Here is a 17,471-nt window from a genome sequence, read left to right as displayed (position 1 = left end):
GCACAGATGAACTCACATTTGATAGGAATTCTAGTCCTGCGATTAAAGCAGTGGCTTGGGACTCAGAAGAGTTGGATTCACCTTTGCCACAGGCTTCCTTTGTAAGCCTAGGCCTATTGCTTCATCTCTGTGCTTCACTTACCCTTCTGTGCAAGAGAGAATACTTGCTTTCTGCTGCTCTTAAAAATTAGGGGCCACATTTGCTGCTGACAAAAGCCTCTGAAGTCAATGGAGTTAGGCCAGCAAAAGAGTGGCCCATAATCTTCAAGATAATCACACATTTCAAAAAGTTGTAAGCCAGTGCACTCCATGGTATTAAGTAAAAACCCTTCTAATCAGAGGTCAGAAGTTTCGGTCTAGCTAAGGATTGTAGACAGGCTGCTTCTAACACCAGTTCAAGTCCTGTATCGGATCCTTAAAGTACTGGACTAAAGCAAGCTAGTATAGGTAACAGAAGTCATAAAGGAACCTGACTTTAGCTCTTTAAATACGGTGATATAAAAGAGGTTTTTTAAAAAAATTACATGCCTAGATAAACCAATGCATTCTATTCCTAAAGCCTAAGAATTTTCACAAATTTAGGCACAAACAATTACATCTCTCTGCAGTCTGAGGTGGCTTTAAGTGATTTCAATGGCTAGAGGATGCAGATATCAAGTGGGATCTTTCCCACAAGCTAAGGGGCTTGTGGGAACTTTGGATGCTCAAGGCTGACACACTTACAGCAAAGTCAACCTCACAACAATGAGGATGCAGCTGAATACTGCAGGGAGGGATGGGATGTTAGGACAAAGATGCTGTGCTTCATGCTACAGACGAGGGCGAGCCCATTGTAGGTGAAGTAGTCAGAGCAATGAGCCAGGAAGACTATTTTAGCAGCTGTAGTTTGAATGGAGTTGAGGGGCAAAAGGCAGCTGTCATCAGATTCCAAGAGGACGACATTCGTCTGTAGTGACCAGTTGTTTTTTGTTTTATGCTTAGATTGTAAATTCTTCCGGGGAGGAAGTGTCCTTGTACTGTGTTTGTACAGTGCCTAGTACAATGGCGTCCTGCTCCATGACTGGGACTCGTAGGCACTACTGCAATACAATAAATAATACAAAACAAAGGTTGCAACAACACAGTAAGAACTAAAATAACTTATTACTGTCGCTTTAAAAACTTTGGCACAATCTGTCAGTGACTAAGTCACAAACGTGACATGTACTGTTGAGAGCCTTAAAGACATTTACAACCAAGATTCACTTACACTGAACACAAGTGGCTTACACAGAGGATGTGAAAAACCAAATGCTTTAATCCATCTATGAAGAACAACAGTTCAAAGTATTTCATTGGATACATTACTATCGATCCATAATTTACAGTGCTATGGACCATACACAAATTATTGCTGCACTCAACAGCAGGTGAATATCAACAACATTACAGTACCAAGCATCATAGCAAGAGGCAGTAATTAATGTCACCTTTTCAAGAAATATAGGTATTTTATATTATCAATATCTGCTTCTCCCCAGTGCATTTTATGTGTAAAAAAAAAAAAATATATCAATGTAAGTGCATTATTTTGTGCTTTGCTTTTTTTTTTCCTTGTACACTTCCTATTTGCTTTTATAGGCGGCAGAGTTAATATTGCTATAGTCTAAAAACAATAAAGAACTTCATTATATTCTATGCGTTCATATTTGTTGCATGGTTTTGGCAAAGTGAGAATTGTTTGGTAATCCATTTCCCTGGCACGTGGGCCATACAGTCATTACAGATTGAAGCTTTGGGCAATAACTGTCCTAGGGCTGCTGCTCCATCTTGCTGATGCAATGCCTTGCCTCAAGCTGCTGACTCTTTGCCTGTCTGTAGTAACTCCACATGTAAAACATTAAGGGCCATATGCTCCATGGTGCATGTACCGTAGAGAGAATAAGGGCATCAGAACTTAACTGCCTGAAAAGTCCAGGCCTCCTCCTGGCGTACCAAATGAGAACACTCACATGCTTGCATGCAGAAGAGCTGCAATATCCAAAAATGGGGGTGCAACCTAAGGAAGCGTAGGAGGAGTTGAGAAAAAGGCCAAAGTTGAGTGTTATGTACAGTGTGCTATCTTGGAGATAAGCTACCGGCTACATACAGCATGATATGGCTGCTGGGGGCCATAGTAATGTTTATCCAGAGAAATCCTGATCTTGGTAAGGAATCATATTTTTGTCAATTTCTAAGCATATGGGGACCATCTACAAATTGCACGAGGGCAGGGGATCAGGGTTTCCTTTTAGTCCACACAGGGATCAAATAAGCATGATGCATATTTGCATACCCTACATCCAGGCCCCACTTCTATATAGATCACAGTATGGTACCCAACACGGTATCCAGGTTGGGGCCATCTTGAATGGATTTTTCTGGTTACAACACCCAAATGACCTTGGGCATCCCATTTTTGGCTTTTGCTCACCCTTTTCCTTTGAAGGGGCCTATATGACCTTGCCTTAGAGCTATCGCCACTCTTTTTCCTGCTGTTATTTCCTTCATCTGTCACCGTTAACATATTGCAACAACAAGAGAAAGTGACTGCATGCATAGTTGCTAAACTATGGCACAGCTGCTGTGCAATGAGCCACCCAGGATACATGAGCATCTTAACTGCGTTGAAGATGGTGACGGGCTGCAATAAGGAATGCTGGAGACACACGTGCAGTGCCTCTGGGCCACAGTTTGGAAACCACTGCTCTAGCAGATACAGAAAACAGTCCAAAAAACGGGCTAGGAAGAACAGGCATTTGTTGTAACACTGTGGGCTGACTCTTGCCCCTCCCGAAAAGTGACAAATCTGGTGATTATCAAAGCTAATATACACTTAGCTATTCAAACAGAAACAAAGAACCGCATAACTAACCAGTGAAAGAGCTATACAAATATAAGAAAGGATGTCAAGAATATAGAATCATAGAAGTGTAGGACTAGAAGGGACCTTGAGGGGTCATCTAGTCCAGTGCCCTGCACTCAAGGCAGGACTACACAGTAAACTAGACCAGTCTTCCATATCGGCCACATAGGAGACTTCCCTCTCAAAGACCCAGTCCACCCCAAGTACCAGAATAGAAAGCAGCAGAGCTGATAACAGGCCCAGTCATGCACTCCCATTGTCAAACAAAAAACTCCTATTGGCTTCCATGAGAGCAGGACTGGGCACCAGTGGTTTCAAGGATTTTTCATAACCAAATGTATATGTGAAAGATGCAGCATCCATCAGTATGAACCTTCCATTAAAACTCCTGACGTTTTGTCCTCCGTCTTTCAACATCACCACTATATTCACATTTGATTTCAGAACACTATTAAACAGCCATGACCAAGGCTTCTTGATCAAGTCTGCCACGTTGGCACTCAATCACTAAACAAGATTTTAATTTTTATATATTATACATATCTTTCCAGTGTAGCACAAAGAGAATGGGATGCTCTTGTTTTCTACAGAGGGTACCAGGCTACACTCCAATTTCCTATAACTATCACCCCAAAACTTTCTCCTATGCCACACTTCAGTCAGTGCTCGTCCAAGAAGACAACAACAACAATTTAAGGCACTTCATTCTGAACGAGATGCTTTTCTGACACATTTCAACTGCAGGCTGCTACTGAGAAATCCAGTCGGTCAGTCTGGCTCATAACACCATCTGTCATCTTTGTAAAAACTTCTAGGTTTGATATAATACAATTGTAACTACTGTTATTGCATAGGACTACACTTGCGTAGATAATGCACCAAACCTACTTTTACAACATTGTTGCAAGTTAAATTAATACAACGGTTATAAAGTAACAGTTATTTTAAGATACGGTATATTTACTCTTTTAAACCAGCCACATTGCTGAAATAAAACACCAATTTAATTACTCTAAGGGGCATATTAACTATATAGTTATTAGGCTTCAAAGCATATTACTATTCTTTCTGTATCACTAAAAATAAATATGTAAGTTCATTTTCTCTACAGAGCTTTGTTTTGCTACCTAGTCTAAATCTGTACTACACCTTCAATTGGGTTTAAAAATATTTCCAAAGTGAGACTGTAATATACAAAATATTCTCAAAATCTCTCAATACACAGGATCCTGCATAAAAGCTTTCTTTCAAGTGTTTACAAAGAATGCAGAAAACCTCCAGTGAGTTTTAAACATGTCAAAAAATTGTTGTAATATTAAGAGGCATATTCTTATAAATGAAATACAACTATATTTAAAAACAAAACAAAAACATGAGGATAACTAAAGAATCCATGCAAATGAAAAACCTGTACAACACACACAAAAAAAAAAGGCCAGTTAGAAATATACAACAAAATGTGCCCAGTTGATAAAATGTATTGAATTTTGTCTGAAAATGTATACCATCTTACAGTGCTCCTCTGTTTTATTGTTGATAAACAATTCTAGGTCTCCTTTTCAAAATAAAAGCCTTTAAAGAAAAGCTTGAAGTAGGAGCAGAAGGGAAACCCTTTCAGTTGAGAGTAGGAAACAACAACACTCCAAGAAACAGACAGATTCATGCTTCCCTACACTCTCTCCTTCATTTCTAGCATCATCATCAGGAACATTTCATATTGGAATCAACAATCAGTATGTGTTAATGCTAGTTTTATTATTATTAAAGTAGAATAGTGATTTATTTTAAATATCTTGTGATAAAGACTAAACTAAGTTTGAAGGATACTGTATCTTTAAGGCAGCACTATTAAATCAACACAACATGGTTACAAAGTGGATATTTTTGGTTTCTTCACATTCTCTCTCTCTTTTTTTTTTTTTTTAAGCTTTACGTTTAGTTTCCAAGTAAATAACTTGTAAGTTTCCCCTGAATAGAAACAGACTGTTTTGATTTGTAATTCTATTGCTTTGAGTAGATTTGACCAGTTCAAAGTTCTTGGCGAATCCAGTTCACAAATACTGTACATGTGTTGTACAATATTTTGGAGGCATTGGTACTTTTAAAATAGAATATACAAGTCTTTTCACAAAATTCAAAAATATATATAATATATATACTGGGCTATTGATGAAGCGAAAGTAGATTAATATTAAAAGAAAATCAAAAAAACCCCTAAAAATGTAAATTATTTAATCTACTGATTAAGAAATGAAGCAGTTTATGAGAGGCCATGCCAATTATCTGCTAACAAGCATGATCAGTATCTTCCATGCTCATGCTGCTTCTTCTGCTACTTGTTTTTGAAGCTCCAGGAGACACTGAGGAAAGGAGTGGGTCAGTAACTCCTACAGGGGAGAGAGTATCGTCCATCAAAATATCTTCCAGTTTGGATCCCACTTTTGTGGGGACACTGTAGGATCCTAGGTTATCGTTGAAAGTTATGGTACCATCAGTAAGATCAAGGGTAGTCGTGCAAGATAAATCTGAGTGGTGCTGCAATACATCTTGGTTGCAGTTGTCAATGACAGGTTCTTGCTTGATGACCCGGTTTACCACATCTGGTGAGCAAAGGCCTGTAGATGGGACAAGAGAAAGTCCATGTGCTCGAGCCTGCATCTCAAGTTCCTGTAAAGAAGGCAACAGACACAAATAAAAGCTGAAAGCAAAGATGAAGTGTAATGCTGTTGATACATCTTTGATGTACAATTTCCGATGGACACTTCTAAACCGCATCACCCTCTCAGCAACTCCCATCTCACTACGAGAGCAACAACTGCTGCAAGAATTGGACTTGATATAGCTATCATACCCCCCTCCCGAACTTCCTCCACCCAAGATCACTACTTAAATACTATTTGCTCAATTAAAAGTCTGCAGAGAGTCAATGGTGGCAGACCACTGCCAGACTTTTCCTGGAGAACCATCTCATTGCCAAAAACAAATTTCACAAGCAATATGATCAAGATGTCTTCAAGCACACCAGCAACTTAAGTTCTCAATGGATATCCAGATCAGCAGTGCTGACAGCAACCACAGCAAAGCCTTACAGATCAGAGCCATGACGACAGTTACACCACATCTTTTTGTATTATTTAAATCCGTAACTACCATAAATAGAGCCACCAAAATAAAGTATGGTAGTCCTGCTATTCATAGGGGAAACTGAGGCGCTCTCCTGGACCAAAAAAAGACACCATCACCACAGTATATTCCTTCCTCTGGTGAAAATCCCCCTGGCTTTCATCAGAGCATTGTTTAATTTACTGTTCAATGTATTTTTTTTTTTTTTACTAGACATGCAGCCATTGGCGGGCTCTCCCTGCAGCAGCTCAGTACTAGACACAAAGGGGACGCACAAAGCAGGGAAGTAGAGCTGCCAGCCTGGTGTCTTTCAAAGGATTGTGCTGCAGAACAAGGCTGGTATCCTGTTCCCCCCTTTGCCTCCAAGCCCCACTAAACTCACTCTGTGCAGAGCAGCGGCTGAGAGGCTCCTGCAGACTACCAGGGAGGAGGCTGTTAATGTAGCATCATTCCCTTCTCCCTTGCAGAGGACAGGGAGACAACCTTACATGGAGGACTCCTGCTATCTGCAGATCTCTGGGACAGCCTGTGCCTAGCGGTGGTGCTCCATGTGAATTTGTAGAACATCATTTCACTCGACTGCTCTGTTTAGGAAGCAGTGTCATGTGAGAGGAAAACCATTAGTAGTTTTCAGTCAAAAAGCATTTGAACTAACTTGACCATATTGACAACTGCTCCATATAGAATATGGCACCTTGGGCTCATCCTGCTCTTACTGGAGTCAATGGCAAATATTTCTCTGCCTTCAGTGAGAGCAGGACTGGACTCCTCATCTGTATCTACAACCTAATAATGCCCAATGTAGTTTGCAGTGCTTCAAGTTGTGTGGTGAGAGCAGAGACACACTAAACTACAAATGTTTTACAAAAAGGCTAGAGAATTATCTGCTATCCAGAAGCATCTCACTTTTTAAAGTTCCTCCTATAACATAGCTTGTCTCCTCTGGTAACGGGAGGACCAAGAACTCTACAAGTTCAACTCAGCATTAATCATAGATACTGCAGGACCAGCAATATGGCTCCCTCTAAGTTACATAGTAAGCTGGCGTTTCCTTGTAGCAAATAGATGTGAATGATATACATACATACAACTGTTAAATGCATTCATAATGTATTTATCAGCAAACCTGTATTCTGAGCAATAGATGTCTGTTGGCATGTTCTAATTTCTTCTGCCTGTTCTCAAGTTCTTTTGTGCGTTGTTGTTCTCTCTGCAGTTTGCGGATATAGTCCACCGACGCTTTTAAAATAGTGCCCTTATTCCAGCGCATGTCCCTATAAAAGTAGTGTTGGGAAAAAAATCAACCTCTTACCCAAGCTCACTGATAACTAACTCCCCTGCCAAAACGTAGAGCAGAGCTGCAGTGATGTTTAACAGCACAAGTTACACCACATCTGACAGAATTATAGTATTACAAAGTATCGACTTTGAAAAGAGCTGTGTGTAATACACTAGGGGGAGCCAGAGGGCAACTCATTAGCAGGCAGTCTACTGTACGGGATTTGGATTCACGTAATTACTGAAGAGGACACATGCTCACCATTGCTTTCTCATGGGAATGAAACTGCAGGGATGGTAAATTACAGTATTCAAGGATTCAAGTTTCACATAGATCTCATTCTAGTGCACTAGTGCCAAGGGACAGAATAGCTAAAGATGAGAGGACTCACTTGGCTTTCAGTGACATCTGAGAGGCTGCTTGACTACCTCCCATCATACCCCACCTCTGAATGAGCAATGCTGGATTTCAGCTTTGATCTTTGAACAACATAGTTAAACTCCCATTCGCTAATGGCCAACTCTAGCCCTGGACTGCAAAGACGTGTTACTGACTGAGAGAAAAGAGCATGGGAGCCTTGGACACCCTCCTATGCAAGATTCCTAGGCCCTCTTGAGCCACTAAAACACCCACTCAGAGGCTAAGTCTACATTTACAGCACCGTGTAAAGTACAGGCCTTACACGTCATTGCTATCAGCGGGGAAAGGCAGGCTGCGTCCGCACTCGTCACTGCAGGGGGTAGCTAGACAAAGCAGGGAAAGGCTCTGGCAGGGCAGAGCCTTCCCTCTGGCCAGAGCCTTTCCCTGCTGCCTCCCGGCTGTCAGGCCCTTTCCCCACTACAAGAGCCTTTCATTGTGGTGCGGAAAGGCTCCAGCAACAATGAGGCAGCTGGACACTCCACTATCAAAAATAGCAGTAAGGATGTGGGCAGCATTGCTCGGATGTGTAGAAAGCCATGTTGGGTATAAACCTTGAGGGTTCAGGAGTGCAGGACATTTTACTTTACTCAGTTCAGCCACACCATCTACACTGCTGTTTATACCCTTGCCAGGTGGGTGTGTAGCGTCTGTACGCTACACGCCGCCACAGGCCAGGGTGACCTGCTCCACACTGGACCAAAGGGAAGTGATCTGCTGATTAGGGGGTGTGGTGAACCCTCCAGCCAGCCAGCACACAGAATTCGTGTGTTAGCTACGAGTGCCTGCTACGCCTTTGCTCGTGAGAGAGTGCACGACAAACAGCCTCCCCTGTGGAATCCTACCTTGACTGGAAAGACACTAGAATTAAAAGGTTTCATTGGGAAGTATCTGGTCGCACTGATTAGGGCCCAGTTTTTCCTAGTAGGGTCTTATCACGCGATCACACAATTAAAACGTATACACAGTAGCAAGGCTCAGATCTAACATGTTGTCACACAATCTCACACATGACTGATGACGATGCAACTGAGGGTGCATTTTCCAGGGATTCCTTAGTAGGGAAGGAGGAAGAGACACGTTATGTAACGTGCGGGACAAAGACCAAGTCGTAGTGCTGGGAGGGAATGTTTTTACTTTATTTTTTTTTTAAACTGTTAAAGAGACAGACAAGTATATTTTAAAACTATTCAGCTTTGTGTGCGCATCCTTTACGAACTTCAGCACACTGATCTTTGCTCTTCTGATTAATATTGCAATCACTTGGTCTCAAGTAATATGTTGAATCACTTGATAAATGCTTACGTAGCTAATGCCCTGCTTTATTTACTTACTCCATGGCACCGAGACACTTATGAAGAGAGAAATATAGAACATTATTTTCAGTCTTCAGGATAGCAAAAACAAATGAGCTCTCTCTAGATTATCCCATCTCTGTATCAAGAATGTAAACAGAGTGAACTGTGAACCGACCAATTCTTTCTCGGTGATCATTCATGAAGAATCAGGAATCGTTGTGTATAGTGACTTTCTGTGGTAACGTAAAATGGACGTAGGTCACCGTCTCAAGAGATATGGGTTAATCAAGTTACTCCATCAATTTTCCTCTGGAGGGAACAATAACTTCCCAGTTTTGATACTGGCATATACTGATAAAGCTTTGTTGCGAGTGGAGAGCAGGCGAGATTTCAAAATACAAATGACCCAAATCCTGCACTCCTTGGATGAAGTGCCTGCTCACTTCCATCACCCCAACTGGAGTTTGGTCAAGACACCAGGATTAACACCTTCACCGGGATCATTAATGAGCCCATAGGGTCAGATCTTTGCTTTATGTACAGCGATTTCAACACAAGGACAAGCCCATTTCAGGAATGGCAGCCACCTCAAGGATCTCTCTTTCTAAATGGGTTGACCAGGAATTGAGGCAAGGGCCTACTCTTCAGGTTCACATTCATTTGCTGAACAGGGCTTCGATCTAGGGGAATACACTGGCAGGGTTCACAATTAAGTAGTTTCTGTAAGGGGTGTACCTCACAATACTCTTTTAAAAATTGCAGGAGACACTGTATAAGGGATTCTTTACATGGAGAAATTGACTGGCATAGTTACTGCTGAAAAAGCTATTCTACGATAGCTATTCCAGAATAGCTCCCTGTGTGGACACACGTCCAGAATAGATGCTTCTAATCTGGGACTGCTGATTAATGATTAGGGGTCTGGAACACATGACTTATGAGGAGAGGCTGAGGGAGCTGGGATTGTTTAGCCTGCAGAAGAGAAGAATGAGGGGGGATTTGATAGCTGCTTTCAACTACCTGAAAGGGGGTTCCAAAGAGGATGGCTCTAGACTGTTCTCAATGGTAGCAGATGACAGAACGAGGAGTAATGGTCTCAAGTTGCAGTGGGGGAGGTTTAGATTGGATATTAGGAAAAAGTTTTTCACTAAGAGGGTGGTGAAACACTGGAATGCGTTACCTAGGGAGGTGGTAGAATCTCCTTCCTTAGAGGTTTTTAAGGTCAGGCTTGACAAAGCCCTGGCTGGGATGATTTAACTGGGAATTGGTCCTGCTTCGAGCAGGGGGTTGGACTAGATGACCTTCGGGGGTCCCTTCCAACCCTGATATTCTATGATTCTATGATTCTTCTGAAGTGGAGTAATTATTCTGGAATAAAATCACTTTTATTTGGGAGTAGTGTCCACATGGAGGAGTTTTTGCAGAACCACCATGGCAGTCAGTTTTCCCCCATGTAGAAAAGGCCTAATTAATGCCTCTGGTGCCTGGTCCTCGCAAGAGGGTTAGGATACATGGATTGCTTGAAGGCATTGTACTGGAATGTGAAGATATTTTAACCCCCCTGTCCAAGCCCATCGTGACGGTACTTATGTGGGTTTGCCCTTTTGTGGATGGTGGAGAATCAGCATGTCAAGATAAGATTTAGGTCTACTGGAACATGGATAGCATCTGGCTCAGCTCAGTAGCCAGCAGGAATCCTGTTCTGGGTTCTGCATCAGGGACCAGGAACTCCCAATTCATGTACTAGAACAGGAGGCAAGTACCAGCCTGGATTCCATTTTTTTTTTTTTTTTTTAAACTTGAGAGGACTATCCGCTTGGGAGCATTATTATTTTCTATTTGAATTGCCATACCAATCAAAGCAATGGTCCACTTGGTCCAGTATCTTATCCCATAGTAGCCAGTATCAGAGGAAGAGGATCTAAAACCTCCACAGGGAACAGTTATGTGTCAACATGCCAGGAGGAAAGTTTCCTCCTACCCCAGGCTGTTAGTGGGAAGCACGTGATCTGACATCCACTGAATCAATGGTAATACTCCACTGACTTCAATGGACATGGATTCAGCCCTTTCATGATGGGCTTTCGTCCTGGAACATGAAGGTTTCATAACCTTTATATATTTGTATCCTAGTTATGATAAATTAACTACAGTAAATTACTTAATAAAGCTACTTCTGCATGGATGTGTAAGCCTGGGCATGCTTATGGCAAGTTCGTAGTCAGTGATGTGGAGAACCGGAACAAAGCAACATTTTTTTCCTGTTTTTTGAAAGGGTGGGGCAGTACACTGGGTGCTCACTGACACAACTGCTGCCAAGTTCCTGCAGGCCAGACTAGTGCTTCTGCAAAGGCGAACTCATTGCCTGATATGGTTCATTAAGATATACCATCTACACAATTTTCCAGGAGGATCAAACAAAAATTAGTCAAAATCTTTAAAGATTTCAGTTGCTGTGAAGAGACTCAGTGGTGTGGCCTTACAGGGGTTTGTCTACACGGGGAAATTAGTGCATAATAAACTAGGGTGTGAATTGCAAGCACACTAGTTACTCCACGCTAACTGTCTATGTGGACTCTCTTACTGGGTGCCCAGAGTCCCCTTGGGTGGTTTAGCTTAATGTACTCCCAAAGTACAGTAAGCTACTGAGCACAAAGGCACTCTTAAGACATTTAAACAAAAATTCACACATATCATCATTACCGAAGAGACAGTCCCATACTTACGGGTCATTTGATTTTGGTATCAACGTGCCTAATTCTTTAATGCGATCGTTAATATTAAATCTTCTCCTTCGTTCAACTTTAAGAAAATAACAAAGAAATACACATTAGTAAAAACAATGCTTTCTGCTTACAGAATGCAATCCCTTTAATTTAAAGATTTCAAAAACACTTCATGCTTTATACTTATATACATGAATACTTGATACACCACTTAAGCTTTATAAACATACTTGTGATACAGGTAAGTCTTATACCCACTTTTCAACTGGATAGATTAGGGCACAGAAACTGAGTGATTTGTCCAAGGACATCCAGTTTGTCAGCGGAAAGGCAGAAAATAACCCAAGGTTCTGAATCCCAGTCTCATTCTTTAAGTACTTTGCCATACTTCCTCAAAACACTGCATGATCCAATTTAAAAATCTTAAACCATACTGTGCCATCAAGGAGACGTCGCTATTGAAACCAGTCGGGAGTTTTGCTTTCTAACTAGAGGCATGAGATTGTTTCTTGTTTTTAGAAATGATATAAAGGATCCTAAAGTGTCCTTTTAGAATTTTAAAGTTAGTAAAACACATGTATTCATGGTGGTAAATATAAAAGTATGCTCCTTAAAAATATATAGATAGATAGATAGATATAGATAGACAGATAGATAGATATCCTTATACTTATGCACACAAGTTTAAAGAAGAGATATATGATTTGATTGTGTACATTACATTTGCATTTAAACCACAGATTTTTTTTCTGGTGAAATTTTGTACAGCGTATTTTGTCAAAGGCAACTGGCCAAAGTCTATTCTCAGTTATACTGGTACAGGTGAAACCACTGTGAATTCAGAATTTGGATCGTAGTCTCATAAGTTTATAAAACTGTTCTCAAATACTTGTTTTAAAAAATAGTGTTTTAAATTCAATAGCAGGTTTAAGGAATCAATATGAGAGAATTTGAGATATTCCATCTGTGGCTATAACCAATAACAAAGTGGTGTAAGGACTGCACAGTAAGCCACCCAAAGCTTTAATGCCTTTTTAAAAATAATTAAATCCTTAATAATCCTCTGTGTACCTTACTCCTCACTGTGGGTCATCAACTAAAATATTAAGGAAATATTGTATATAAGCATAATGAAACTTACTTAAGTTGTGATTGTCTTTTTTCTGCCTCTCTTTAGCCAGCGCCCTGGCTTCTGACTCTGTAGGGAAAATACACGCTGTGCACGTGAATGAAGTCATTAGAATTTTGGAAAGTCAAGGACGCCAACACAGCAATTTATAAAGCACATACATATTTCTGACGTCATTTATCTTATCACTAGGGATAGGCCTCACTACGGAGACCATACTAACACAGCTTTGCCGACTTAACCCCATCCAGCGTTTCTCAAACTGGCGGTCCCAACCCAAAAGGGGATCACAAAGCTATTGCATAGGGGTCGTCAGATCACAAGAAATATTGTGATAACCTTTAGATCCTTTGCTCAGGTTACCATACTTCAAGTTCCCAAACAGAGGACACTGCCGGGGGGAGGGAAGCTGGAAGGGGGGGCGGGTACAGCAGCTGCAAGACGTAAGGATGGCAATACCATATTGTTGTTTTACACTTTTGGAGAGGCTTCAGTGCCTTTGACTGCAGGGATAGTGATTACATGCTTCATTTAATGCTCCTATGAGTATGTACAGTAATTTGGTATCACTTTTTGGGGCGGGGGGGGGAAGGGGGGATCATCAGAGCCTGAAATATTTTCAAAGAGAGGCTCAGCAAAAAAAAAAAAAAAAAAAGAGTCTGAGAACCCCTGGTGTAGAGGAGGCTGACAGAAACAGAAAGGGTTTTTCCATCCATGTGGAAATCCCACCTCCCCAAAATGATAACTATGCCGATGGAAGCACTATTCCATTGACACAGCCGTGCCTATATTGGGGTTATGTCATCATAACTGAGTCAGGGATGTGTTTTTTCGCACCCCTGATTGACATTGCTAGGTCAACCTAACTTTAAGTGTAGACCAAGACTCAGAAAAGAGAAGGGACCTATTTCAGCAAGGTACTGAAGCACAATGCTAAGACGCAACATGCTCACAGCCGTGCAAGAATTATCCAAGCACTACAGAAAAAAAAAATTTCACTTCAGGAGTTTTAGAAGCAATAGGTGAAATTCATCCCCGAGTAAAATACAGTGACTGCACGGGAGTTTTACAACAGGGAAGAAGTTAACCCAAAAGTTCTACAGAGGCATGTGCATAGCCACCTAGAAAGAGGAAGAGATTCTTCCACTGGATTTGAACATCTCAGCCCTACTGTGCAGACAAGCCAAGGGTTTAAATCCCACAAGGAAAGGAGGTGTGAAAAATATGCTTAAAAACACTCTAAATCTGCAATTACACATATTCCTGTTGCAGTACAAATAATTGTTCTCATCACATGGGAACACAATACAAAACAAGGAGCAGCTCTACCACAGAACATGATGTGTTTTCCTGAACACAGAAAAGGGACTATGATGTTCTCACCAGGGGTGAAAGTAAAATGCAGCTCTTACTGGTACAGGGCTGCTCTGGCACCCCCGGAAGGGCGTGGCCTCAGGTGGAAGGGGTAGGGCTGGGGGGAGGAGGGGGAGGTCAGTGTCCCCCAGCCAGTCCATCTGCGCTCCCTGGCCTGCACTGCCTGGGGCTCCAGCAGCGATTTAAAGGGTCCAGGGCTCCAGCCGGTGCTGACACAGTAACAGCAGCCAGAGCCCTGGGCCCTTTTAAATTGCGGCCCCGGGACAGCTACTTCTTTTGCCCCCACCACCACCAGCAGCAGCTAGGGGGGGGAAGGGGGCAAAAGGGGCAGCGATGTTAAAGCTTTAATATCGCTACCCTTTTTGCACCCCGCATCGGAGGCCCTGCCGGGTCATCGCTGCCCCTTTTGCGCCCCCCCTCCCCTCCCCCCATTGGTGGCCCTGCTGGTAGGGACCCGGCAGGGCAGCCGAACCGGGGGCACAAAAGGGGCAGCAAGCGATGTTAAAGCTCTGGCACGGCAGCGCTTTGAAAGTCAGCGGTACGGGCCGGTACTGGCAGCTACATTTTACCAGTACGCCATCCCGGCCCGTACCCCCTTACTTTCACCCCTGGTTCTCACTATTAGGGTACTTCCAGACTTCAGTTATGGGAGAACAAAAGACTTTTCTACCCTGAGGATGCAGAGCTCAGAATTCAGTTTCTGTGTTCACACTGGGGACAACAAAATCCTCGTTTACAGCAACTGATGTCCTCAAGAAAACACTACTTTCTGATTTGATCTGATACTCCCCCATCCCACACGACAGCAAGACAATTGCTTTTTAAAGGGAAATTCTTCAGATGCTTCCATATTTTTATATGCATTCTGGTACCACACAAGATGGGAGGCACTGTCCACACACCGGAAGCTAGTCCCTGCATATGACCTGCTAGCACATATTTGGACGTCTCTGCTCTTACAGTATGTAAACCATTGCTCTGAACCACCCCCATCTAAGGGATGATTGTGGCAGGGAGACTGCCTGGAATTAGGTTGACTCTTATCTTGACTTAACACCCCATCTGAAAGAGCATTCCTCATTCAGAGATTTTTTTTTTTGCTTTACATCCCAAGTCTTACACAACCTTGTACTGTGCATCTGCCAGTCAGGCTGGTTTCCTATGTATTCCCTCGGGCTGTGTGCTTAGCTTGCATCCAGAGGTTCAACTAACTTTCCACCATTGTGGAACATCCTGCACCTGGTTGCTATGGTCTGCAATCAGACTACCTTTTTTAAGCATCTCTACACCTCTACTGCAATCCTAATGGCCTTCCAAGGCAAGCGACCATTTTAGCAGCCACAACTGCCTTGAGAGAAGCATTGCTTTGTTTGTGTGGCGTGACCACATGTCAGAAAGCAAACAGCGCCAATGCCTCGGCACTGGCAAAGAGGTAGGACTCCCTCCAGAAGAGTCAACACATGCAGAACTGTTCTAGGAGTACATTTAAGCTTGCTGCTGCCCAACATCTGTGGTTTACTTCAGTTAGCTTGCGAGTTTACAGGACGCCAACCTAGCAAATAGGTGAGAATGTAGGCAGCCAAGAAACTATGCCTCTGGCATGTCCGCTGAAGGTTGCGTCCCCAAATACCTGATCGTCCTTAGAGTATGTCTTTTGTTAAGAGGAATTGGTCACGTGCTTGAAGCCAGTTTTACATGTGCATAAGGTGTACTTAACAAAAACATGTGCATAAGGTGTACTTAACAAGTGGGCTGAGCTACCCCCCAACTGTGGTTAGCGGCTATTCTGCCTCATTCCCAAAAAGAAAGTGAAACTAAGACAGTGAGAAATGCCTCAAAGAATCCAAGCTTTCCCTTCTCTAAAATGCACCCAGAGTCTTAAAGCTTCACTCTAGTTTGCTTCTGTATAATCTGTATTTTAAATAGTAGAATAGGTTTTTGGGTTGCTGTTTTTTAAACTCATGTCTTTTTTAAATATATGTTCTTTTCCTTGGAGCTGCAATGGAAAGTGATTTTATCAATCTATTACTTCCTAATGCATCTAAACGTTTGGGACCAGAGCACTGTTCATATATAAGGAAAGGCTGTTTTACGACTTAGGTGATGAGATTCTTGGAAGATTCTTAACATTTGTTATGCTATAAATGAGTAAATATCCATTCATTCTACAATACCTGACCACCTAAACGCAGCAGCAAGGGGTTAACTGACACTTGTTATAGATCCCACATTCCTAGTCTGACAGTATTACAAATTATTTTCTTATCATTAACAATCACTCCCACTGGCAGAGTCATTACATACAATATTCTTCTCCATGAAGTCTCTCGAGAAGCATCATGTTCATTCAAGTCGCTATTACACCTATAGCCGGAGAAGCATATAATAGATCCAATCTAGAGAGTAGCTATGTAAGAGACGCAAAGAGCTTTCTATCTTTTAAATGCTACAGGGTTTTACTCTGCAGGTTGATTACGAAAACCCTTGGATTTCCACGCATGATGGTACTGTCCTTGTTTGTTACAAAGCAAACTGATTACATATCTATGGAAAGAAAACTAACCCCATTGTTAACATCACCCCTCTTGTGCTGTGTAGTGGAAGCTAACAGGCCTGCTAGGAAATGAACAAAGTGGAGAATCGAGAACCTTCAAATTTCCATTTGCATAACTGAATTTTCAAAAACATCTCTTAAAAAAGTAAACCCTCATGTCAGATCATTTCAAGTGATAACGTTTTAAGATCATTTACCTGTGAGCTCCCTTTTTATATTGGGAAGATTCGCTGGACACGAGTTGCTGATGTTCAGTCCTGAAGGAGGCATGCCTTGGTTGCCATAAAGGTCTATCAAATTGCCAGATACAGGTAACTGGAAAAAATAAAAGGGAGAAAGGTCACTTGCTGCGGCCCATCTGAAACACTTGAACAAAGCCAACGTTTGCTAAGAAATATGTTCTCGGCTCCATGTGCAAACAGGGAGCTCAACATCACTAATGAAAATGGGCCTGGACGTGAAAAATGACTACTCTGGGAGAATGCTGCAATCCTTTCTCAAAGGCAAGATCCCTAGAGACACAGAAAGCAAAGGATGATATAGAATATATAGACAATCCCATTTTTAATACAGACAAAACACAAGGAAGCAAAGGAACTTCATTCTCCAGACTACAAAGGACCTCTGCATAAGAGCTAAGTAGATTTTTCATAACTTATGATATTGTTCCTGTAGAGTTAGTTTTAA

General features: G+C 42.0%; 1 protein-coding gene across 14 annotated transcripts in view; it reads right to left on the bottom strand.

The window, feature by feature from the left end:
• Window positions 1–1,290: 1,290 nt before the first annotated feature.
• Window positions 1,291–17,471, bottom strand: part of MITF (melanocyte inducing transcription factor) — a 168,217-nt gene continuing 152,036 nt past the window's right edge. For 10 of the 14 annotated variants that reach the window (XM_073351079.2, XM_078853551.1, XM_073351085.2 and 7 more), the window contains 5 exons: window positions 16,982–17,099; window positions 12,869–12,943; window positions 11,728–11,803; window positions 7,134–7,281; window positions 1,291–5,551 (listed from right to left, as the gene is read on the bottom strand). In XM_073351079.2, the coding sequence (XP_073207180.2) occupies window positions 5,171–5,551; window positions 7,134–7,281; window positions 11,728–11,803; window positions 12,869–12,943; window positions 16,982–17,099 (798 nt within the window). In that variant the 3' untranslated portion in view covers window positions 1,291–5,170. The remainder of the gene's footprint in view (window positions 5,552–7,133; window positions 7,282–11,727; window positions 11,804–12,868; window positions 12,944–16,981; window positions 17,100–17,471) is intronic. The other 4 variants (XM_073351080.2, XM_078853552.1, XM_073351082.2 and 1 more) reach the window with 2 other exon arrangements.

The sequence above is a fragment of the Lepidochelys kempii genome, chromosome 7, assembly GCF_965140285.1.
Source record: "Lepidochelys kempii isolate rLepKem1 chromosome 7, rLepKem1.hap1, whole genome shotgun sequence".
Lineage (NCBI taxonomy): Eukaryota > Metazoa > Chordata > Testudines > Cheloniidae > Lepidochelys > Lepidochelys kempii.
This window is presented reverse-complemented; position numbering and strand designations above follow the sequence as displayed.